The sequence below is a fragment of the Lissotriton helveticus genome, chromosome 1_1 (assembly GCF_964261635.1).
Source record: "Lissotriton helveticus chromosome 1_1, aLisHel1.1, whole genome shotgun sequence".
Lineage (NCBI taxonomy): Eukaryota > Metazoa > Chordata > Amphibia > Caudata > Salamandridae > Lissotriton > Lissotriton helveticus.
Window position 1 is genome coordinate 1,393,338,741 of NC_136057.1, and position 26,420 is coordinate 1,393,365,160.

General features: G+C 45.8%; 1 protein-coding gene across 1 annotated transcript in view; it reads right to left on the reverse strand.

The window, feature by feature from the left end:
• Positions 1 to 26,420, reverse strand: part of LOC144773117 (E3 ubiquitin-protein ligase TRIM39-like) — a 391,830-nt gene that overhangs the window by 317,861 nt on the left and 47,549 nt on the right. Inside the window, exon 2 of the mRNA XM_078657975.1 lies at positions 7,730 to 8,191. Coding sequence (XP_078514101.1) covers positions 7,730 to 8,119 — 390 coding nt within the window. The 5' untranslated portion in view covers positions 8,120 to 8,191. The remainder of the gene's footprint in view (positions 1 to 7,729; positions 8,192 to 26,420) is intronic.

Genomic DNA, 26,420 nt, shown 5'->3' on the forward strand with positions numbered 1-26,420 from the left:
GCGCAAGGATATTGTGGGTCTTGCTAGTGTACGTCTCAATTTGTGTCTGATCTTGGATAGTTTGCGAGACAGAAGGTATAAAGTCGCGTCAACAGAATCCATCATGAATCTAAGGAATTACATCCACTGAGAAGGGATTAGGGTTGATTTGGATTCGTTGATCACAAACCCCAAGGACTCTAGAAGTGTTACTGTCTGTTGCAGTTGGACGAGCACGCGTTGGGGACACGGACTTATAATGAGAATATCGTCCAGGTAGATCAGTTTTACCCCATCCGATCTCAGGTGCTCCACCATTGGCTTTATCACCTTGGTAAAGCACCGTGGAGCGGAGGATAGACCAAAAGGAAGGGCGGCGAATTCTTAGATCTGGGAATTCCAATGGAACTGGAGAAAATGTCTGAGGAGGAAAAATTGGAATCGTAAGGTATGAGTCTTAAGCAGACCATCCAGTCCTGTTTTTGCAGAATGTCTCTGAGAAGGTGAATACCCTCCATCTTGAAGTGGCGATAAATTAGCCACTCGAACTCCTTGAGGTTTATTACTGGGCGATAGCCCCTATCCTGTTTCTCCACTAGAAAAAGGTTGCTGAGAAAACCCCAAGGTTGTACGATTGAGTGAAGGATCAGATTTTTATGTATCTGCAGGTTTTAACTTTTATGGTTTTCCTTTGTGAAACCGAATAAAGTTTATTTGATTGATTGAGTGAAGGATCACTCCTTTCTGCAAAAGTCCCAAAACTTTCCTGTAGCTCCATCTGATCCTTTGGGGAAACCAAGGGTTTTAGGCGAATCGGTTGGGTCAGTGACTCAAAAAACTCTATTTGGAACCCTGACAGTCTGTAAAACCCAGGCATCTGAGGTTAGAGAAGACCAGTCAAGTAGAAAAAGCTACAGTCTTCCCCCTCGTTTCACACCCCCCCCCCCAGTTCTGAACTCTTACCTTGCTGATTGTTGTAGGAACAGATTCCTCTTCCTCTGCCACCCCTGTGGTATGGATATAATCTGGTGGGGTAAACGTTTCAGAATTTTTCTGGATCTTGCCACTGTCCTATATGGGGTTCAGCCGACTGTAGAAGAGCTGTTGTAGGGACGGCCGGTCAAGCGCCCCCTGCCACAACCGGCTGTGCTAAAAACACACGGGGTGAAGATGTGCTTTATGGATGTTTGGGCCTTATCCAGCTAATGAAAAGTATTTACAAATTTGCCCAATTCCTTAAAGGAATCTCCAAAGAAATTACCCTCTGCCACTGGACCAGCCTCTGAGGTGGTCAGTTCCTCCAACTTGGGGTCTATTTTTTTCAGCAGAGACGCTCCGTAGAGATTGCTGCATTGGCGTTCCCTAGAAAAATAAATCGCCCTTTGGGCCTAGCTAGAGAGGCTGTCTGGGAAAATAAGGGTGCCCGACGCCTTGGAATCTTTGGCCATGTCTAGGATTTTAGCCAGGGGGCCTGCCGTGTCCAGGAGTTTATCCTGGCATGCTTTCCACGAGAAGTCAATGCCTTTTTTGGGGTCACGGATAAACTTAGCCAAGAAGGCGGCCATTTTAGGGTCCACCTCTGGAGTGACTGCAACTTTCCCATATAAGGCTGGTCATGGGCATTCCGCTCTTAGAAAACTTCTGTCTTCTTATCTAGCGGTTTAAGCAGTCTGGCTGCCATGTAGACTGCTACCTTAGGGGCTGTAACCCACTCCACTGACCTCGGTGTAGGAGATAGTCAGGGTTGAGAATGTCATCGTCTGTTTCAGGGATCATCTGATCCATCTTTGCTGGGCACCATGGCCTTCTTGAATCCCCATCGGAGGTCTGGGGTGACTCATCTGGGTCGCTCGTAGGCAAATCATCTGTGAAACCAGAGGGTCCAGCCAGAGCTTCCAATGGCTTACTGGGCTGGGCTTAGTGGGGCTGGGCATCCATAAATGCCTTTTTTAAACGAGCAAAAGTGTCTGTATCCACTCCAACATCGTCAGAACATTTTTGTTTCGCTTCTATCGCTTTAGTGGATGGCTGACCTGGAGGTTGGGGGTTCTTAGCCCCAATACATTTTCCTTCAGTTCAAGGGGTTGCTGGCATTGTGGCTGAAGTTGGTCTAATTTCCTCTCCAGGGGCACAACCAGTTGAGAAACCGCCTTAAGGATGGAGGAATCTATTACTTGGCAAAAGTGATCATCAATCAGTAAGTAGGTAATTTCCTCCTCCTCCTCTTCATAATAGTCTTCAAAGTCTGCCATAGTCTGTTGCAACTAGAAATTATGAGTAGACAAAGGTATCTGAGTAGGGAAAACCCTAGTGTAGTTCATAAGTATAAAATAGATAGAGGATCCTAATTTAGAGGGCTTAGCCCTGGGACCACTGCTCTCTTCTGGTGTCTAGAGTAATATCCTGCCTGGGATGGTCCCTTCAACAAGCTTATGTCTTACCCAGTGTACGGGTGTCCCGCTCCAGGCAGGGGCTCTCAAGAGAATCAGCCCAAGAGTTAAAATGCTAATTAATTCCTAAAACAACTTTCCCCACGTGTGTGTAATGGCGCGCAGCCAAGCAAGTCTCTAGGCGATAGCCACAGGCGGAAAAGACCCGTCGGCTCCATGGGGGGGTAAAACGCTTTGAATGAGCGAAAACATTGGGCGTGCGGTCCCCTAGCAGCGGGAGGGCTTCACTGCGCAGAGAGAGCCTACAGAGCCAATGCGGCCGTTCTGAAAGGGAAAACGCTTGTTCACGCATTGCAATCAGAGGCAAGTACTCGACACTCACAACAATAAGCATCAAGTCATAAGGGAGACTAAAAACACTTACCTTGATGCTGCTGTAGCAGCCAAAAAAGAGGGTAGAGCGTCCAAGGGAAGTTGTTGGATGTCCTCGCTCTGGATTGGTTACCTCCGTTGGACTCTTTCGTTTTCCATTTTCCCTATGCATCATGGGAAATGTAGTTTTATGGTTAAATGTGGACTTTATAAAAGCTGCTGGAGTAAAATAAATTGAGAAAGTACAGCCTAATCCGAAATCTCCAGTCCTGCCATAGAATCAAAATGTCTAGATAAACAACAAAAAAGCCAAATTCTGGAATAATTTTTTAATTTTTTCAAAAAGCGCTGCTTTGATTAAAGCAAAAACAACCTGTTTGTAATTAACACCATCAAGGTTTATTCATAATTATGACATGATTATTTTTCATATTAGCACACTATTTGTCGTGCTTGGAAAATACAACATACAAAATGCACTACTGTTTTTATATACAATATATACAAGAATATACAATTTCAAACATACTTAGCCATTCATTCATGCACACTCCTTACAAAACAGTAAAGACAATAAAGAATACAAAAAATACAAAAACAATGCGTCCCAACATCGGTTAGTAAATCAGTCCTAAATATTTCTTTTCATATTTTGACAATTTGTTGCAGTTTGTAATAATCACAAGCACTCTCGTGAAGCCAAATATATACAAAACAGGATTAGGGGTAACCAGATGTTGGACTGAAAGGTGGTCGACGCGTTTCAAACCCCTATCATTAGGGTGGGGTTCTCCTCAGGACCGAATGGTTCTGAAACAATAAAGATTGCTGGGTTTAGCGCAAGTGTCTAGAACATAGACAGCTAACTACAAAAAGGGATCAACTCCCTGTGCTCCAATGGGGTCTCCTACCTTAATCCAATAGTCACAGCGTAATAGATAATAGGCAGTGAAGTATCCCAAAGGTATGGTATGGTATTTCCCACAAACGTGATAACAGCAGCTGTGCAGAAAAAACGCGACAACAATTACAGGTGTGTCACATTTTCCCATACTTTCATTCTGTACTTTCATTCTGTACACATGTGGATCGTGCGGGGGGCACTGGTACTTACCGGCTGTGATGCAGCTGGCTGCTCGCACAAGATAATGTAATGCGTCTGCTCCTTTCCTAAAACAATGGAGCGAGAGGCGCGTTAGATGTCTGGCGCCCTGAGCGCCACTGTTGTGATCAAAACGCAATGCGGGGTCACGTACCAATGTAAGCAAGAAGTCTTGACTCCTTCTCCTAGGGCGGCTTGTCAGATTGAAACCGCTGTAGTCCTCGAGTCCTCGAGTGGAAGTGTCTCTACTTCCTGGTTGTTAACAGGTCCCAGGGTTTTCTGGGATATGTAGTTTCAAGGGAAGTATACCAGAACTGTGAAGCAAAACCAGGCCTGGAGTGGATGTTATGATGGTGATTGTCGCCTTAGACTGTGGGCTTATAGATTTCCGAAATTTCGTTTAACCCCCGCGTGGCGGTGTTGAACCTCATTATAAGCATTGCCTCTCGTTGAGACAGTTGGGCATCCAAATCGCCGCCCCTCGGATTTTTCAATTTTGGACAGAACGGTCCAGCGGAGATCAGTATTTACATGATTACACTTAGCCCAATGATTGACCAAAGGGGCATTCTCCACTCCCCTGCGGATACGCGATTTGTGTTGCGCGATCCTACTCCTGATTTCTTGCGTTGTTTTTCCAATATAAACTAGAGGGCATGGGCACACTATGGCGTATACAGCAACCACCCCCGCAGTTTGAAACAGTACTTGTCCTATGGGCCCTATGGGCAATTTCTGAGAATACACAGAAACTGCTCCACGAAGGAAGAATATTTCAAACACGCAGAACTTCTAAAAGATCGCCTTATACAGAGAGGGTACCCCAAAAAACTTTTAAAAAATTCCCTCAAACGGGCATGGTGGACTCCCCGAGAGACATTGTTGGTCAAAAGGACCAAACCAGACGTCAAAAGGATGGTATGTGTTACCACCTTCTGTCCAGCGTCAAATTTACACAGAAAGCTCATCACGTCCAACTGGCATCTGCTTAAGAACTTGCACGAAGATTTCTCAGTGCCACCACTTTTCGCGTATAAAAAGGACAAAAGTGTGGCCAATTACGTTGTCAGGGCGGCACTACCAACTATTAAGGCACCGACAATACAAAGTCTGTTCGGATTACCTCCAGCCAAAGGACACCATAAGTGCGGTACATGCACCTGCTGTGCAGAGACTATTGAGGACTCAGTTTTTACGTTCGATGATGTTCATTGGAAACATGACATCTTTACTAATTGCAAGTCCAAGAACGTTGTATACGCCATAGTGTGCCCATGCCCTCTAGTTTATATTGGAAAAACAACGCAAGAAATCAGGAGTAGGATCACGCAACACAAATCGCGTATCCGCAGGGGAGTGGAGAATGCCCCTTTGGTCAATCATTGGGCTAAGTGTAATCATGTAAATACTGATCTCCGCTGGACCGTTCTGTCCAAAATTGAAAAAAATCCGAGGGGCGGCGATTTGGATGCCCAACTGTCTCAACGAGAGGCAATGCTTATAATGAGGTTCAACACCGCCACGCGGGGGTTAAACGAAATTTCGGAAATCTATAAGCCCACAGTCTAAGGCGACAATCACCATCATAACATCCACTCCAGGCCTGGTTTTGCTTCACAGTTCTGGTATACTTCCCTTGAAACTACATATCCCAGAAAACCCTGGGACCTGTTAACAACCAGGAAGTAGAGACACTTCCACTCGAGGACTCGAGGACTACAGCGGTTTCAATCTGACAAGCCGCCCTAGGAGAAGGAGTCAAGACTTCTTGCTTACATTGGTACGTGACCCCGCATTGCGTTTTGATCACAACAGTGGCGCTCAGGGCGCCAGACATCTAACGCGCCTCTCGCTCCATTGTTTTAGGAAAGGAGCAGACGCATTACATTATCTTGTGCGAGCAGCCAGCTGCATCACAGCCGGTAAGTACCAGTGCCCCCCGCACGATCCGCATGTGTACAGAATGAAAGTACAGAATGAAAGTATGGGAAAATGTGACACACCTGTAATTGTTGTCGCGTTTTTTCTGCACAGCTGCTGTTATCACGTTTGTGGGAAATACCATACCATACCTTTGGGATACTTCACTGCCTATTATCTATTACGCTGTGACTATTGGATTAAGGTAGGAGACCCCATTGGAGCACAGGGAGTTGATCCCTTTTTGTAGTTAGCTGTCTATGTTCTAGACACTTGCGCTAAACCCAGCAATCTTTATTGTTTCAGAACCATTCGGTCCTGAGGAGAACCCCACCCTAATGATAGGGGTTTGAAACGCGTCGACCACCTTTCAGTCCAACATCTGGTTACCCCTAATCCTGTTTTGTATATATTTGGCTTCACGAGAGTGCTTGTGATTATTACAAACTGCAACAAATTGTCAAAATATGAAAAGAAATATTTAGGACTGATTTACTAACCGATGTTGGGACGCATTGTTTTTGTATTTTTTGTATTCTTTATTGTCTTTACTGTTTTGTAAGGAGTGTGCATGAATGAATGGCTAAGTATGTTTGAAATTGTATATTCTTGTATATATTGTATATAAAAACAGTAGTGCATTTTGTATGTTGTATTTTCCAAGCACGACAAATAGTGTGCTAATATGAAAAATAATCATGTCATAATTATGAATAAACCTTGATGGTGTTAATTACAAACAGGTTGTTTTTGCTTTAATCAAAGCAGCGCTTTTTGAAAAAATTGAAAAATTATTCCAGAATTTGGCTTTTTTGTTGTTTATCTAGTCTGGTTGGACTCAGCCTTTCTGAGTAAGGAGTCAAGGCCCTTTTTGATTCTCATAGAATCAAAATGTAGCCTGTATACGTGATGCCAGGCCTACCATGTTGAAGGAAATGTGACCTGGAGCTATATGGACTAGAGCATTGGTGCTTGAAATCGGGGCATGGCAGAGGAACCAAATTGGAGCCAGTGCAGGAGACCACCAGCCTCGTGTAAAACTTTGAGACCATTAGTCTCATCCCACTGCAGACAAACAAAAGGCAATCCACTATGGATGTTAGATGCCGACAAAGGTAGGTTTCAGCGACTGACTAGAGGTCACATCTTGTATCCGACCCTCTGCTGGGCACATCAAAAGTCTGGCTGATGACATTTGTGCCAGGGGTCTGTCCAGTGAGGCTTGTAGTATATCCCTTACTACTGGGTGCAGTTGACAGAAGTACACAGTGCAGGTTAGCAGTGCAACAGGTTTGAGAATAGCTTCATGCATATAGTAGTTCTGACATAGGGCCACAGCCGTGGAGTAAATAGGTTTTAGTTAAAGACAAAACCATTGAGGGATCTAATCAGTCCCAGAATTAATAGCATACAACTGTATCCGATGTGAAATGAAATCGACCATGGATCTGTAAGGCTAGCACCTATGTTGGACCCTCACTGAAAACAAATATTTGAACATTTACCATACTGAAAGCTGCAGTGTACTGCAACCACACAGAGGCAAGACAAAAAAGGTTCAGTTCAAAAAGAAAGCGATACACCTCCAAAATCTAATGCATGCCCAGCACACAAGTCTTTGATCCTAGCGAAGAGACTAGGAACGTGCTATACTACCAACATGTGCAAAGTGAATGTAAAGTGACTGTGTTGCTTAGTCTCTGAGAATCAGAAACGTTCAATAGTACCAGACAGTATGAACCCAGTGAACACTAATCAAATGTACAATGCGCCACTAAACTGCAGAGAACTGTGGGGACAACAAACAACTATAGTTTGGAAAAAGAAAATGGAGGCCCTGTTTTCTAGTGCGTTTCAAAACCAGGTATTCCCAATTGACCAGATGAACGTCAAACCTATTCCCCAGAAACATGCCTTGTAATCTTCTGCAGTGTCTTGTGTTGGACACAAGAGCCCAAGAGCATACCTTGTAGTTTTGAGCAGCCTCCTCTATTGGACTCACACAGTGGGTCTTATGATCCCTGGACTCCCGGCATACCAAACAAATCAATTCCTGTTCCTTCTCACAGAACAACTGCAGTGGCAGCTTATGTTTATCACACATATTCTCCTCCTGTTGTTGTAGCAATTCAACAATGCTTCGGAGTTGCCAGTTGGGCCGAAGCTCTTTGCCTCGAGATACTCGTCTGCACTCGGGGCAGAATAAATGTACAGTTTTTCCTGCCCAGCACTGAGTGATGCACGAACGGCAGAAGTTGTGTCCACAATCTATGGTCACCGGATCCCTGATATATTCCAAACAAATTGAACAAGTGACGGCTTCCTTGAGATCCTCAAACCCATTTGCTGCTGCCATGGTCCTAGAGATGGATGAAGGTGAAAGTTGGGCCCTCTGATGTGGTTTCTGTGGGTCTCCAGACTCGAGGCTCTGTTGGTAAAGGGAAAAAAGGCTAGTGGTAAGTTTATGTATGCAATGCTTTAAACTTAGAATACAACCAAGACATTTATTGCCAATGTAACTTTTGGTGGCCCATATATGAAGTTGTCTGGAAGGAAATGTATACACGATAGGTTACATGAAACATTTTGGGGCACTCCGCTATCTATCAACTTTAGGGCACACTGGTCAGGGGAATGCAATAGGCAATATCATGGGGGGGAAGGGGGAAATGTTGAGGTCCTAAAAGACTTGTTTTGATAGTTTATAAAATACATTTCCAGCCCATTTGGTAGTACCTTACAGCTTGCATAGACCTTTCTCCTCTACCGCAATGGGGATATTTCTTACCTACAAGGGAGATTTATCCCTCTCCCTCCCAGCAGATTTCTCTACTGAGCATATGCAAGTTCACATAACTGATCTGTTTGATTTTAAACCCAAATGAGCATCTGAGTGGTTAAAAACGGCAGAACATTTTGCTGAAAGCGTCTAACTTGAATTTAATAACTTCACCAGAAAACATCGCTCCAACTAGGTCAGACTCAAACTTTAGGTGTTAGGGCATAAGTCATAAAAGTGAATTTTCAAGTACGCAATTGGACTAAAGGCTTGAAATGTTAACTAATTGTGAAAATTAAGCTCCTTTAATGTGAAAAAGGAAAACTTCGGTATAGACTTACAAATGCAGTTGGTAAGGCATAACAAAATCATTGCAAATACTTCTACAGAAAAGTGTAGTATTTCATTTATTTAAAATGTATTAGTAGTGTTTATGTAGCATGGACCTAGCCACTTGAGGGGGTGGGGGAATGCTTGACTTAGAAGCATTGAATGATACATAGAACTTAGATTGCGGATAGAAAAGAGGCAATGGCAATGATTATAGACAGATACATTTTGCAGCGGTGGATTTTAGGACCCATGCATAAGAACAGAACATTTCGATTCAGTCTCATGATCAGGGCTAGATTTGCAAAGCCTTGGGGCTGTGCAGGAAAGTCAGTTTGGATGTTTCTCGTTTTTCTAAAACATGGATTTAGAGGATTAGTCAGCTACTTGTCCTAGTATTTGAGGTTTCAGGCGAGTTGTAGTTTCACATTTGGGTAGGGCAGTTATGTTATGTTAATAACTAATTATAGAGAGCTCGTACACCTGTGGGTTTCATGGCGCTATTTGTGAGGGGAACGAAGTACAAACCCTAAGCGTAGGACTGCTTGAATAACCACGTTTTCAGGGATTTCCTAAATGCCAGGAGGTTATCGTAGTGCCTGAGTGGTGGAGGAAGGGAGTTCTAATAGGTGGCCGCCAGATAATTGAAACAGCTTCCTCCTTGTCTTTTTTTTTTTTAATGAGGGAATGGTTACAAGGCCAAGATGAGCAGAGCGTAGATTGCGCGGTGGTTTGTAGTTGGTGATCAGATTTCTGATAAATTTGGGGCCATTTCCGTGCAATGCTTTAAAAGTAGTGCATCCCGTTTTAAAGGCGATCCTTTGGGCCACTGGGAGCCAGTGAAGTTTTTCCAGACCAGTTCTAATTGATTGCCATTTAGGTTGTTTCCAGATAAGTCTGGCCGCTTGGTTCTGGACCATCTGGAGACGTTTTAGGAGGCCTACTGGAAGGCCCAGATGAAGGCTATTTGAGAAGTCCAAACGGGAGAGTACAAGGGCTATAACTACTTGTACGAGTGCTGAGTGGGTCAGTAGGTGTGCTATTTTCTTAATTTTTCTGAGTTGGAAAAAGCTAGAGGACACGAAAGCACCCACCTGTCCTTTAAGTGATAAATCCGCGCTGAGGGTGACCCCTAGACTTTTAACCGAGTGGGACGCAGTGTGAGGAGGTCCCATGTCGAGTGGCCAGAAAAGTCGACCCCAGCTCAACTCGCTCTTCCCAGGCAGGACGAGTTCTGTCTTGCCCGGGTTGAGTTTGAGGTGGTTAAGGTTCATCCATCTCTGTATGTGTGACATGGTTGCCTGAAATTCGGCAACAGAGTCCAGGGAGTTTAGGGGGATGATTAGCTGGAGGTAGTCCGCATAGTTAAAAATAGTGATTTCGCGTTTTTTTAAGGAATGTAACAACTGGCGGAGGTACAAGTTGAATAATAGAGGTGAAAGTGACGAACCTTGGGGTACCCCACAAGAAGAGGGTGTCCTAGGGGCTGTGAATGTCCCTAATCTCACTGACTGTGTACGGTTCGTGATAAAGGAAGCTATCCAGCTTAGGACGGGGCATCTGAGGCCGGCCTGCTCGACACAAGTTATAAGTTATAGTCAACCGTGTCGAACGCGGCAGACAGATCAAGAAGCACCAGGGCCTGATGGATGCCCTTGTCCGCGTTCGATCTTAGAGTATCCTGAACTGCCAGAATCACAGTTTCTGTTGAGTGGGATGGGCGAAAACCTGCTTGGTTCGACTCAAGATAGTCAGAGTTTTCGATAAAGTTAGACAGGCATATAGACACGTGGGCCTCGAGTAGTTTAGACAAGAAAGGGAGAAGAGAGATGGGCCTATAGTTGGCCGGGTCCAAGGGGTCTGCTCTGGGTTTCTTCACGAGTGGGACCAACGTGGCATTTTTAAAGTTACAGGGGACCTTGCCTTGTGAGAGCGATTCATTTAGGAATGGGATCATGCTCAGTGGGAGGGCTGAGTAGACCTCCTTCAAAATGTGTGGTGGGCATCTATCATTGGGTGACCCGGATTTGACACAGGAGAGAAGTTCTGAAAGTATTTTAGAATCGATGAGGGGGAAGGCATCGAGTGTGTGTGGATTATAATAGATGTCATCTATGGAGTCCAGATTGAGCGGGTTTTGGATACTCCGCTTTATTACAGCTATTTTGTCTATGAAGAAATCATTTAGTGAGTTGCACAGCTCCTGGGTAGGAGTCAGAGAAGGGGTTGTTCTCTCGCTATTACATAAGTCATTTACTATTTAAAAAATATCCTTTGATTTATTCTGGGAATTTAGAATGTTTGCTGAAAAGTAGTCTGCTTTACTTTTCAAAATAGTCTTTTGGTAATTTCTACGAGCGGAGATAAACTCCTCGTCTTGCAGGCAGTATTTTGCTCTCCACTTTCTTTCTGGCGTACCTCGAGTTTTAGATTCTTTAAATCAGAGGTGAACCATTAATGGGCGTCCATGCTACGTGTACGGGAGAATTTCACTGGGGGCACGTGGATATCAGTGGCCATTAAGAGCCAATCTAAAATCTTCTCCATGAGATCTACATCCTTGCAAATTGTAGGTAGCGTAGATGTCAACGTGTCTAAGAAGGCCGGTGTGTTTATATCTTTCCATTTCCTTGTTACACCACCCGCCAGGGGTGGTGGTTTGATGTGACCATTGATGGTGATTGTAAACTGGATTAGATAATGGTCAGACCAAATGCAGGGCGTAATGGAGAGAAGTGAAAGTGCGAGGTTGTGGGACCATATTTGGTCCAGGCTGTGACCTTTTTCGTGGGTAGGGGAGTGTATGTGCTGAGGCAGGTTAATGTAGTAATGTAGTGTATTTTATAAAGCGCACAGCTGCCCCAACGGGGCGTCCCGGCGCTGTATAACGCTGTGGAACCCTTCCTGGCTCTCCCTGTGAGATGCCTCTCCTGGGCACCCCCAAGGTGAAGCCAGGCATCCCAGTGTTGTAGGGGCCGTTGTGGAGATTAAGCAAGCTATTGCCCAGAGTTGCAGCGTGGGACCCATGATTAGAGTAGGCGCTGATGCGAGAATTATCGAGTCCGCGGACATTGAGCCCAAGACCCTGCCACGTCAGGACTTGAACCCTGGTCCCGGGCCTGATCTCTGCTTCAGAGTCTGCCGCTCTAATCAGTGAGCCACACTTTGTTTAGGAGCAATTCTTGGAGTTCCGTTGCCTGTTCCGTTCTGTTGGCTTTGTTATCGAACCAATAGTTCGAATCATCGACCAGGAGTGTTTTCGGGAAGTTCGTCACGAGGGAGGCTATCTGTTCTCCCAAGGATAACGGGACTGTGGTCATGGTTTGAGGGGGGCGGTAGAGCAGTACAAGTACTAGAGCACCGCTGTCCGTGTCTGTTTTAATGACTAGGTTCTCAGCCTCAGATAAGACCAAGGGGGGGGGACGGGGGGGAAGAGTCATAAACTTATGATCTTTGTGAATAATGGCTGCTACCCCCCCACCCAGTTGGCCAGTAAAGATTACTTTATTAGTTAAGCAATACATCTAGAAGTCAACTGATGCTTTCAGTGGAGCCAGTAGAGGTGACTTAGAATATGTGTGATGTGGGTTTATTTTCTGGCTCCCATGACTAGGGGTGCAGTTGCATGGAATACTATTTTAGATGTGCCAGAGTGGATTTAGGATTGCCTTTTAACCTTCCATTTCCTCCATCCAAATGGCTCAGGGCAGGGCTGAATTGTGGCCATGAGGTTTAAGTGAGACATGTACAGTTTTAGCTTTCAAAGAAGGTGGAGCTAAAAATGGAAGGATCATGCCAAGGTGGCATGTTAGGTTGAGATGTTGATTCATGAGAAAGCCCAGTGAACTGGTACAAAGAACTAGTGTGATGGAAACCCAAGAGGGTGTAGAAAGTCTAACCACCTAAGTAAAGAGACAGTTGTTGCAGCAAAGGAGCACAAATTTAGTTTTAGGTTGCGAATGGGGAGGGAAGAGGTTAGCAATGGGATCAGGGTATTTTGGCATTTTGTTGGAGTAGGCCATGTTCCAGAGTTCTTCTGTTAGTTTCTGAATTGGAATGTTCTTTAGTGCTCTTATCTAGTTTCTGTGGCTTCCTTTGTATCTTTCTTTGGGTTTCTACTTGTAGAATGATGGAGGGAATGGCTAGACAAGCTCACCAAACTAGCTCTAGTGCGTCATTCAGTAAGATGAGTACGGTAGCAAAATTATTTTACTGAGGAAGTTTCCTTGATTTGGTAGAGGAGTTGAGCCGTAACAAGTGCATATTTCCCCTAACTTAGGAGTAGTTTTTTTATGTTTTATGGGCTATTAAAGGGCCCTAAGTAGTCATTGTTCGAGTACTATGAATCCATTTGGGTGTTGAGCTTTTCAATGGGTCCAGGGAATTGGTTGTTGGGGCTGTGAGGGTATGATATGTATTAGGCTTGAAAAGTTCTTTGCATGGTGGCAAAAGTACACCTCTACCCCAAGTGCATGACCTGCAAAGATATCTGGAATCCTGGTGCCGATTTATAGTCATGGGTGAACATGGATGATGCCTGTCCACCATGACCTACATGTCGCTCATGAATTGCGGTCTCTTTGAACTGGAAGGGGTGCCCCACGTGCTACCTTCATAAGTGGTAAAGGGCTACTGCCTTTACCACAGAGTTAAGTAGTATGAGAGCGATGGGGACAGCATCTTTCAGCAACGATCAGTAGTGTGAACCATATTGGAAGCCAAGGGTCTTGAGGTAGGCAAGAGGAGCCCCTTCCCTGAGACAGATTTGTGAATTGCTACATTCCTAAGAGCTGGGTTTTACTCACGCTGGAGGCAGGCAGACCGAGGCATTCATGGGCTCTTCAAAAAGGGCTCTTTAATTCTGGAAAGATCAACGATCAGTGAGACATTGAAACATCCAAGGAAGGAGAGAAGGCTGATATGGGAAGAGAGCAGAGTAGGACTGGGGGCCTTTGTAATCTTTTGATGGACATATATCAGTGAGGACAGACCGATAATATACACACACACACAATCACACACGCGCACACACACAGGTATTTGTATTTATCTTATGCATGTATATTTACATCTTTACACGCATAGTTAGGTCTATGTATAAACACATCATTATAAGGTATGTACATATGTGTAAATATTTAGGTCTATACCTTGCATCAGAAGGGCACTGTTCTCGGTGTGTGTATGTAAGCACATATGCATGTTTGTGTATTACGGAGTGAAGGTAGCCACTAGGTAGTTTTAGTTGGAACCATGTTTCCGTAGGAAATTGAGGTTTGCCAAGAACTTTGGCGCAAGCATGACAAATCTTCACAAGAGTTCCCGCATGCAATTTTCCTTAGGAAAATAGAGCAGTTCCATCACAAAACAAAAACGGCTGAGCAGAATTACACTAAATGTAGCACAAAGCAAGATGTTAGTACATCAAGTGGGCTTTTTGCGATTTGGTTTAAATTTGATCAGTAGTTTGAGAAATTAAGTTAAAATATTTAGGTATGTATGATACCACAGTGCTGAGAGATCTAAAGGCAAGATCTGATTGACTACCACCACATCAACAAAGATGTGCCCGCGCCACTTTAGAGCTTGGTCATTCAGTGCTGAAAATAAATAAAGTATGGGGGGGATACCCTGCCCTTTCTAGGCCGGGGGCCGGGCTGGTGAGCTGGATGGAGCAGCAGGAGACATGGGTTTACCCCAGCTGCCCTTAATTTTTGGCAATGTGGCGGTGCCCCAGGGGGAGATTCTTACAGTCAAAGAATTTCTACAAACCCACTCCATAGCTAGCCACAGTGACATTTCGATCAATAACCCAGAGACATCTCTGCCAAGTGTTCGTCCTCTTAACTTGCTCATAAATCAAAATAGATATTAAACTAATGTATTGTATTGCCGTTTCATAATCTCTGGATGACCCAGCTCCCATCAGGGCCGGACTGCGAACCACAACCGGCCCTGGCAAAGTGCGCGCTCGCTTCCCCCACCCCCCCCCCCCCCCACACACACACACACACACACACACACACACACACACACACACACACTCAGGTAGGGGGTTGGAGGTGCCACGGAGCTCTTTGCCGGGCCGGTTTTTGGCCGAATTTTGCTACAGGGCCGATTTTGAAGCCACGCTGCAAAAACGGCCCTGTAACAAAAACAGCACCCAGGGGTCCAAAAACCGGCCCCCACCTGTGCGGCGCACTGGGGATTGCCCGGTGCCCGCTATGGCCAGTCCGGTCCTGGCTCCCATCCACAAATACAATTCCCAAATAAGCAAAAAGAGCATATTTTGTCAATTTGGTTGCCTAATCTGGTGTGCAGACGTTTCCTGGCTGATTGAGCGTCAAAGAGCTACAGAGTGTTGGATTTTAGCCAGTAACATCGAGAAGCAGGGTATAGCAGTTGTAGAATATTTCATGGAGGATGAGAAATCTATTGTCTTTTAGTTAGCGGTTACAAGCTGCCAAGTAAAGAGTAGCACTAGTCGATTTGCTGCAAGGAGAGTTATTTAATGAGTTGGAGGAGGTTGTCCATTATGTCACGGCAGACTTTTGCAAATTTCTGAAGATGTTTTCAATCATATAGCGAAATCCTTCTTGATCTCACGAGAAGCACCACAGATCTTGAAATAGGAGGCATCTTTTAATTGTGTCAGATGTACCGCTGTGCAAGTCCTAATCCATCCCAATGCAGAAGCAATTGTAGCAATGAGAAGATAGTGTGTTTCGAATGGATTGTGTAGGAAAGAAGTATCTGCTCCTTATGGTTTCCCCCACTTTTTGCAGACGTTGCACTTTTGTTTGGCTTAGTCTGACTGGGATCCTGCTATCCAGGACCCCAGTCTATCTGCTTTCTCCCTTAAATTGCAATGCATGTACTTTAGGTACACTCCTAATTGCAATGTACCTAAATCAGTGGAGTACCCTGATCAGTCCCTAGTTTATGGTACTCCATGTACCAAGGGCATAGGTACCCCAGAGGCCTCCCATGGGCTGCAGCATGCATTATGCCACCCTTGAGAGGCCATCCAAATTGACACAACAGGCCTGCTACTGCAGACTGTGTAAGGTAGTGCTTGCACCACTTACTGAGATATAGGTTCACTATATCTCTCTAAATCACTACACTTAAATACCTATCAGTCACCCCTCTGGCAGGCCTTAACAATCCTGAAGGCAGGGTGCTGGGTTTTACATGAGGGCGTGCCCCTGCATGAGCAGGGCCCCTCTGCAGCCTTCAGAGACCATTCTCCAGGGTGGGCTGTGATGCAGCCAGACATATATGTTTTAGTCCACTATAACCTTGCGGTAAATGCTAACTTTAAAACGGCTGCTTAGAAACATGTCGTGTTTGGTGTCAAACACTTTGGATCATACCTCCACACCAGTTACTGGTGTGGGAGGTATGATTCCATCCTTCTAGAGGGACATATGTGGGTCACCGGTATACCCAGTACCAGCTTTCTCGACCTGGGCAGCACAAAAATGGAGGCTGCCAGCCACAAACCCGGGTCAGCCCTCCTGCTGCTGAGCCAAGCTCATGCAGAGGATGGCATGACAATAGGCAAACTGTCACAGGGAGGTGTAACCACCTCCCAGACAGGATTTAGTGTATTGGAGCTGGTTGGGTGCACTCCGAGTGCCAGAAAGTCTGCACAGGGGGGCACATTTGGTGTCCCTGTGCATAGTCGAGCTCAAACCAGTTCTGGGAGCCAATTGGCTCCTATTCTGGTGCAAAACTGGACAGAGGACATGGGAGTAGCCACCCCTCTGCCCTGCCCCAACCATAGGAGGGTCTACAGAATCTATCCAACCCCTTCCCATGGGTATAAAGTGGGTAACCGGATCACAAGACTTTAGATTTTACCTAGACAAGATTCTGCTAACAAGAAACCAAGTACTTAGACTGCCTGCACAACGCTGGACGACTGAAGAATCTCCCTTGGAGTAAGGAAGTTACTCCACTGCAAAAGCAGGCACCTAAACACATCTACCTGGTTTGCTTCTCCAGAGCTCCTGAGGACTCCGAAGGTTTCAGCAACACAGGAGGTGGGTCCCTGAAGTCCTGGAGGTTGATCTGCCCTCTCAGCGAATCGGAGACCAGTATCCCTTGTGGGGACCGTGCAATCTGAACCCCAGTGCACCTCGTACTTTTGCAGTTGCATATGCTTCGTGAGGATTCCTGAGCCTGTGCTTTGGACTCAGTGTAGTCCTGACCCCGAGCAGTATTTGCACTGAAGATTTATGGCCTCCACTCCAACGAGTGTCCTGTGGGCTGGTCCTTTCCATACTTGCTTGAGGTCTCCTTGTGATCCCGGGTCTGTTGGCCTGTTGGCCTGTGGGTCCTATCGAGGGTCACCTTGTGAATTCTTGGGCTTACCTGCTTTCTCCAGATGTGCCACGACTCTCCATTGCTTGGAAAGTCCCCTGGACCTTGCTGGTCCACACCATAAACGTTTTCCTCTGACCGTGTGGGTTGCAGTTGCCAAGGCTGGTTGGTGCTCCAGCCGGACATCGACCCCTCAGCTCTCGACATCCTTTGTGGGACAGCTCACTTCCGGATTCTGTTTTCCTAGACGTCTCCTGCTCCCTGTGGCAGCAAAGTCAAGCAACCCTTCTTTGTACCTAAAGCACCAGACATCGGTGGGCATTAGACTACCGAGCCTCTGGTCACCAGAAGTGCCCCAGACTGTCCCTTCCGCTTCTTCTCACCTTGAATCCAGGCATGGACGGACACTCTTCACCTTCTTGACAGCAGTACTTCTTTGCAGCTCTCCATTGAAAACGACAAAGGTTTCCGACACCACTTGACACATATGCACCCAGCTCCTCTGGGATAGGTAACCGGTATCTCGGTACTCGCTGGTGGGTTGGCTTTAGAATCTCCTATGTTCCAAATGGTTTGCTCGAAGTGCTCTTAGAAGTGTCCTTAATTAGTAAGTTTCCAACCGCGACTTTCCCATAGTGTTGTACAGAGCACTCGTCTGTTTCCTCACTGCATCCGTCCCCAAAGGGCTCCCTGTGTCACTCCTCTTGGTGGTTCCTTGGGGTCCCAGAGATTCTACGTGCCTTAGGCCCTGTGTCTAGTTAAGTCATTGTTATACCATTTCTTTTAGTATATGGTTCGGTCTTCCCCTGGAGCCCGCTGTGTATTGTGCTATCTACAAATGTTCTATTGATTCAGTATTGTGTGCTTTAAGCCCTAGTCTCACCTTGAGACTAGTAGAGAGTGTTCCGTTAATAAATACATATTTTTATATAAACACTGCGAGGTTCTCCTTCCATTTAGTCATTTAGGATGGGATATTCTGGTAGAACAAGCTGCTTTACATTCCTTCAAGATTAAGCATGAAGGCTGCTCTCCATAGCTACCACTAGGATAACTTTCAATAAAGGTGATAGTTGACCTCGTACTGTGGAAATCGCAGAAATTACTGTTAGCATGAGCTGAAGTCATTTTGTTTGTGGCAGCCATTTTAGTTAGCCATGTGCTTCTCCCTCTTCACTGTTGCCTGCCCTTTTATTTTGCTATAATTAACTCCTTCAGCACTGAGCAAGAGCATTGTATGATCAGAAACCTGTAGGTGTCAGAATGCATCTGTTTTGAGTATAACTGTCAGACTATACCAACTGATGTAAGGGTTTTTGTTACTCCTCCCACTCTGTTGACCAAGTAGTTTCCAATTGTCCATATATGTGAAATAGCTATTCTTATGTATACTTGTACTTTGAGTCTTCATGCTAACTCCGCTATAAACTGGCCATAAAAGGCCCATGCTTTCTGTACTCCTTGGACTACCTCATACAGTGGCCTGAGGGTTCCGTATTGACGTATTCTCCTTCAGAGGTTAATAAATCCATTTCCTTGATAATACAGCTTTCGTGCCAATTTCTATTTTGTTAGTCTAAGGACTTAAGGGTGAACCCCTGCACCAGTGGGCCCCTGAAAAAGCTTACTCCCACACTACATCATAAGGGTCGTTTGGACTGGTAGAAGGTGCCCACTTTTAGTGGACAGCATATACCAACCGACCTTCTCACAGATTGGATGGCAATTATATGACTCTTTTAGTCTTTAATTTGAGTTTTCTTACTTTTTTTCTGACGTGTTACAACATGCCCCTAGAAGTTAAATGGACTCTAATCTTCTACCCTGAGATTGAAAGGAGAATGGAGAGGCTTGTTAGAGGCGCATGGTGGCTGCTGAAAATTTAGACCAAACTATAGTTCAATTCATGTTGTATTGTCATTGTGCATGTAGTCATGAAACGGGGGCTTGGTTGACACAGAGGATGGATGCTGCTTTCACTTTGTTTTAATAGAATAGGGGGCAACATGTCCTGGCTAATGTACGCAAACAGGGAATTCCAGGGATCCCGAAGTTATTGCAAGTATTAAAAGGTTACCCGCTGGATGTTGTGGCATTATAGAAGGGAGGAGGTGAACCATTTTAGCAGCATATCAGAGATGCCTATGTGCATTTTCAGAGTTTGGAAAAGGCCTTGGTGTTACAGTGTCCAGTGTCCAGAGTACAGTGTCCAGAGTAATTCAGTAAGATCCAGGAAGGAGGGATCATTCTGGTTAGTGATCATGGTTGTGTAAATATGTTATGTTATATCCATTTATAATGCGCTCAGATACTCATGTCCTGAATGGACCGCAGGGCAAGGGGGAGGGCATTCCAGGCCCACTAGCCTTCACCGCAAGAGAGCGGCCCCCTAGCCTCTGGAACTTGAAGCGCGGGACCCAGGCAAAACGAAGGGACATGGATCGAAGGGCTCACGAAGGAACATAAAAAGAAAAGCGCCTCTGAATGTAAAGGGGGCCATAACCCTGGAGAGCACGATGGGCCAGAACCAGATATTTAAACTTGACCCTGTCTGCCACAGGCAACCAATGAAGAGAGCGCAATTGGAGAGCCATACTATTTCTCGCCGAAATCCCAGTAGAAATCTGGCCGCCATATTCTGGACCACCTGAAGCTTTTTAAGCAGGTAGCCAGGGGCACCAGCGTAGAGGGCATTGGCATAGTCTAATCGTGACCAAATCAAAGCACACGTGACAGTTTCTCTTGCGGCCTGCGGGAGGAGTAGAAAAAAGTTTAAGAAGGCCAAAACAGCAGCTGGCCAGTTTCTTGATGTGTGTTGTAAAGGAAAGACTCTTACAACCACACTCCCAGATTTTTAGCGGGCTGTCCCGAGTAAAGGGGCAGTAGAGAGTCAGGCGGCCACAGCTGCTCTGGAAAATCAGCAGGAAACTTACCAAAGAGCAGAAGAACAATTGTTACTTACCTGTAAACAGGTGGCTCTCCAGTATTGGTGTCTTTCATAGATTTACATGCTTGAATATTCCCCATTGTCGAAGTGAGAGTCCCATGGTAAATAAAATAGCAATAAAATCCTAATAACATATGTATGTAAAAACATAACATAAAATTATACACTAGAAATAGTTGCAAATACCAGGTCATCATTTCCACATAGGAATACATGGCAAGAGAGAAAAACATTTGCAACATATCCTTGTCATTATGTTAGTCCAAACTACAGCCAATCTGGCACAAGCACCCCTCCAGAACCTTCTCCTCAGAGCTCAGTCCCTCAGATTTTCGTAGCACAGGAGTGACAAAAGAGTCTTGGAGAAGCGAACCTCTGGGGGGAGATGGGTGGGTCGCATGTGAATCTATGAGAGACACCAATACTGGAGAACCACCTGTTTACAGGTAAGTAACAATTGTTCTTCTCCAGTATTAGAGTGTCTTTCATAGATTCACATGCTTGAATAGAATAGTGAGCAGTAGTAGCCGGCCTTAGGCTCGAACCCATCATGCACTGAGACAGGAACAGACTAATTTGCATAAAGCCAGGTTCTGAGCTGGGATGGTGCATTGAGCTAAAAAACGGTGATGGATTAAAACCATGATCTCTTGACTTGGTAAGAGTATTCTGCATCATTCAGAAACTCTGTCCATCACCACCCCCCTTTTCCAAAATCGGTTTTATCCACACTATGTGTGGGAGGGTATGCTCAGACGTGAGTCCCTTGCTCATTTTACCATCAGGATTCAAGCAAGCCGGGCCGAAGAAGGCTGTGATGCCAGAAACCGGTCCCCGGAAGCTGGTTTCCTTCCCAGTATAAGAATTGGCTTGGTAGTTTGGTTTGCCCTGTTCCCATCATGCACTGGGACAGGAACAGACTAATTTGCATATAGCCAGGTTCTGAGCTGGGATGGTGCATGGAGCTAAAAAACGGTGATGGATTAAAACCATGATCTCTTGACTTGGTAAGAGTATTCTGCATCATTCAGAAACTCTGTCCATCACCTCCCCCCTTTTTCAAAATCAACTTAGGCTCGAACCAGCCATGCATTAGCATGGAAAGAACTCAGGAGACATAACGTAGTCATGCAAGTAATAACAATAGCCATATCAAATCATGGAGGCAGAGGGAAGACAGAGGCTCACCTTAGTTAAAAAGATTGCGAAGCACCGCCTGTCCCACTGACGTATCAGCTTCGTTGATCGCCTCCAGGCAGTAGTGTTTCGTGAAAGTGTGCCTGCTGGACCAAGTGGCTGCTCAGCAAATTTGATGGAGCGGTACACCGGCAAACAGGGCAGTAGAGGATGACATCGCCCTGGTAGAATGAGCCCTCACTGAAGATTGAAGAGGCTTGCCAGTTTTCTGATGGCAGAAGGAAATTACTGAAGAAATCCAACGTGCAATAGTTGGCTTGGTAACAGGACGTCATTTGCACATGCGTCTGTAGGCAATGAACAGTTGATCGGACCTGCGAAAGGGTGCCGTCATGTTGATGTAAAATGTAAGGCATGTTTTAATGTTCAGGGAATGCAAGCGTTGCTCTGCCAGAGATTGTGGATTGGCAAAGAAAGTTTGTAAGAAAACAGGTTCATTAATGTGAAAATCAGTGGGTACCTTAGGCATAAATGCTGGGTTGGTGCGACGCACAACACAGTCCGATTTGAATTGTAGGAAAGGAGGCTTGATGGTGAAAGCGTGAATATCACTCACGCGTCGTGAGGAGGTCAAAGCAAGGAGAAGGGCCACCTTCCAGGTCAGAAATTTTAAATCTGCTTAATTGTGCCAACACAATATTGAGATGCCAGGTAGGAGGACGACACCGAATGGGCGGGAACTTCCTGAACAGTCCTTTGAAAAATTGGCAAATGACTCTGCCATCCTGACGGAAACGACAAATTGCTGCCAAGAAAACTCTCAAAGTGGAATGGGAAAGTACTGATTGAGCCAGTTGTTAAAAGAACGGCAGCAGCTGAGCCTGAGTGGAATGAACAGGATGGATGTTGGCAGTTGCGCACCAGTGACAGAATCTCTTCCACTTTATCTTGTAAGTCTTAACTGTAGACGGAGCTCTCGCATTGGCAAGAATGTCCCTGCATTCAGGCGAAATATTCAAATGGGCAAATTCAAGGTGCTCAGGTTCCAGGCCGACAATTTGAGGGAGGAGGGTTCAGATGACAAATCTGACCCCTGTCCATCGTGAGGAGATCCGCTCGAGGATGAAGGAGGATGGGCTCGCACTGTGAGAGGAACAGCAGCTCCGAGAACCACGCTTGTCGAGGCCATCTGGGAGCGATCAGGAGAATGTGGCACGGTTTTCTCCGCATTTTTCACAACACTCGAGGCACCAGCGGAATCGGAGGAAAAGCGTAGGCGAATAGATCGCACCAGTTCATCAAAAAGGCATTCCCGCATGATCCGTGGTGGGGATGCCAACTTGCGTAAGATGGGCATTTCCGGTTCTCCGGGGTTGCAAGGAGATCCAAGGACAGACGACCCCACAGTCGAAAGACGAAAGACTGAGTCGAGAGTTGGCTGATGTAACTCCCACTCGTGGGTCGAAGACGCTGACCTGCTGAGGGAATCCGCTAGAATGTTAGAGATGCCTGGTAGGTGAACTGCGGTCAGGGTAATGTGGTGACTGAGTGCCCAATCCCAGATCGTCTGAGCCAGCCGAGACAGGAGAGGAGATTTGGTGCGGCCCCGTTTGTGGACATAGTGCATACTGGTGGTATTGTCCGTTTGGATAAGCACCGATTCTCCCTGGATCAGAAGATGGAACGATTTGAGTGCCAGAAAGATGGCCGTCAATTCCAGCCTGTTGATGTGCCACGAGCGTTGAGCCAGAGTCCACTTGCCCTTTATAGACAGCCCCTGAAGGTGCGCGCCCCATCCGTCCAAGGAGGCGTCCGTGGTCAGAATGAGTTCTGGAGCGGTGGTGAGGAAAAGTCCCTGCAGCAATGTTGGACGGTTGTGCCCACCACGAGAGCCGCCTTCATATGCGCGGTTACTCTGACCAGGTCGTTGAACGAGCCGGTGACCCGACGCCACTGTCTGTCCAACTCCTCTTGGATGGGGCGACTCTTTAGCCTGCAATTTGGGATCAAAGAGATGCAGGATGACGCCATCCCCAGAAAGGACTTCAATATCCGGACTGAAACGGACTGATTTGAACAAATAGGAGCCACCAGGTGGAGAATCTTCAGCTGACGCTCGTGATGCCTTGGCTAGTGACGTATCCAGAGTGGCGCCTAGAAAGTTTCTGCAGGGAGTTGGGTCGACCTGAGACTTCTTGGCATTGATGGAAAAACTGAGGGAGCGAAATACGTCCTGACATAGTTGAGTGTCCCGAGACAGCTGGCTGCGAGATTGCGATTTGATGAGGCAATCGTCCAGGTATGGAAAAATGTGGACGCCCTGTAGATGCAGGTAAGCCACCACTGGAGGCAAGACTTTTGTGAAGACACGAGGGGCGGAGCGTAGGCCGAAGGGCAACACCCTGAACTGAAAGTCTCTGTCCCAACTCTGAAGCGCAAATACTTCCGATGCCGTTGAAGAATTGGCACATGAAAGTAGGCGTCCTGGAGGTCGATGGTGGTCATCAAGTTGTCCTTGGAGAGAAGACGCAAAATCTCCAGTGTTAGCCAGCGGAAGGATTGGCACTTTAGATACTTGTTCAGCGCTCGTAAATCCAGGATTGGACGCCAATCGCCGGTCTTCTGGAGGATAAGGAAAACAAATAGAAGCCTATCCCCTTCTGAGACTTGGGAACTACTTCAATGGCTCCTTTTTGGATCATAATACAAATTTGTTGGAAAAGTTCTTTGAGGTGGGCTGGAGGCGGACCAGTTGGAGGAGTGTGAGGAGGAAATTTCGCGAACTCCAGGGCATGGCCCTTTGATACAATGTCCAGTACCCAACGGTCTGAGGTGCTTGAGGACCATTGAGAAAAGAACAGGGAGATTCGACCTCCAACTTTGGGCGAGGAAGGCAAGTCATTGTCTTTTGGAGGTGGATCCTCTATAGGAAGACTTTCCTCAATAGGATTTGGAAGATTGCTGACGGGAGGACTGCTGTGCCTGGGAGGAATATCGCTGACACTAATGCATTTTAAAGTTCAGATCTTTATCTAATAGGAGGCCCAAGTTTTTTACCATAGGTTTAGGATCCGGGGGGTTACCTAGTGCCGAAGGCCATCATTCATTTGTCCAAAGATGGGAATCTGCCCACCAAGAGGACTTCTGATTTGGTGGAGTTCAGTTGCAGACAATTGTTTCTCATCTATTCTGCTATGGCAGAGATATCCTCTATGAATTTTTGTTTGTCTTGAGTGGGGTTGTTAGATAGGGTGAACGCCAGTTGGGTGTCATCGGCGTATGACACCAGGGACATTCCTCTTGCTTTGGGCATTCTGGCCAACGGGCTCACATAAATATTAAAGAGCGTAGAGCTCAATGCGGAGCCCTGAGCCCTGAGGAAACCCGCATCGAAGCCGGTGGACCTGAAAGGCAAAGGGGGGGGGGGGAGGGGGCAGTCACTTGGAACGTCCATTCAGGAAGCAAACCAGGCTAATGCAGTGTTTCTCATTCCTATTACCTCCAACCGTTGGAGTAGTATTTCATGAGACACTGTCAAAAGCCGCGCTTAGATCGAGCAGCACTAGAACAGACGTGCTGCCAGCATCCAGCGCGGATTTGAGATGTTCAACCACTGCTAACAGGGCCAACTCGGTACTGTACCGAGGGCGGAAGCCATTCCGTGAGCATTCAAGAATGTCATTGATATCTAAAAATTGCGTAAGTGCATTATTCACATAGGCTTCCAAGATTTTAGACAGAAACGGAAGCAATGAGATAGGGCGCTAATTTTCGATTTGGAACAGTCAAGTGTGAGTCTTTTAAGCAAGGGCACCACTTTAGCATGCTTCCATGTTTTAGGCACTGTCGCAGTGGAAAGGGAGTGATGAAGTAATTCTAAACATGCAGGCATAAGATCTGATCGGATTTTTCTAAAAACTTCTGGCTTAAGGGGATCGGCCGGAGAGACAGATTTAATTTTAATTACTAATTTCTCTAGTTCATTGGAGGTCAAGGGGAGGAAAGATGTAAGATGAGTAGATTCGGAGGCGGCATTAACGTCCATACTCCAAGCATTGGGGAAAATGTTATATCCCAGCTTTAAGTATATATCTTTGACTTTCTTCACAAAGAAAGTAGCCAGCTCCTCACATTGTGAGTTAGAGGCAATAGTTTACGAGATTCTGCTAGTGGAGAGGTCAGGTCCTTTAGTAGCGAGAATATGGTTTTACTACGATTCGTGCTGGTAGAGATCAAACTGGAGTACTGTGCTGCTCTCGTTTTACGAACAAGCTTATGGTATGAGTTAATAGCTGTTCTATAGAGTAATTTAGCTTGAGTATCATATGTTTTCCTCCAGGACCTTTCTAGGGTTTTGCTGTTTTTTTTAGCCAGCGAGAGTTCTTTGTCCAACCACGCATTGGTTTGGGTACTTTTGGTGTGAGTAAGTTTGGTGGGAATGCACGTGTCTAGTGCTTGGGTAATCCATTTTTGAAACAGAGCATCAGCAATGACCACATTGTTAGATTGTGGCAGAGGTTTTGCTCTTAGAGCTGAACATTAATCTGCTTCATTAAGTTTGTGCCATGGTCGTTTAAATGATGGCAGCTGGTTTGGCCGAGATTTGACGCCACTTATTCTTAACCGCATTGGGACTGGGAAGTGGTCAGTCCATATCATAGGGAGCGGGGTGAACACTTCCATTATCTCCAGATTCAAGAATATCGGGTCTGGGAGGTGTCCTGCTCTATATATTGCACCAGGGGTCAGTTGGGCCAGCTGACAGGCTACCAAGACACCAATGAAACTGAGAATCAGATGAAGTTCCCAGCCCTCTTACGCATAATGTGGAGTAACAAAACCTACAATATCAGAGACCCGAAAGAAGTGGAACTATTCTTGGAACGTATGAAAACAAACAGGGATAAGTAGCACTCTGTGCCTATCTGCGTTAACTAATTTCTTTACGATTGGGGTTCTCAAACTGGGCAACTAGGATTGCTCAAATGACATTGGGGCGGGTTCTCCAGGGTGGGGGTAAACAGAAAGCTGTTTTTCATCTTTTAAACGCACACTGTAGGTTTTTTGGGTGAGGAGCATTTAGTGAAAAATAAAAAATATATATATATTTTCTGATATGTAAATTGTATAGCAAAC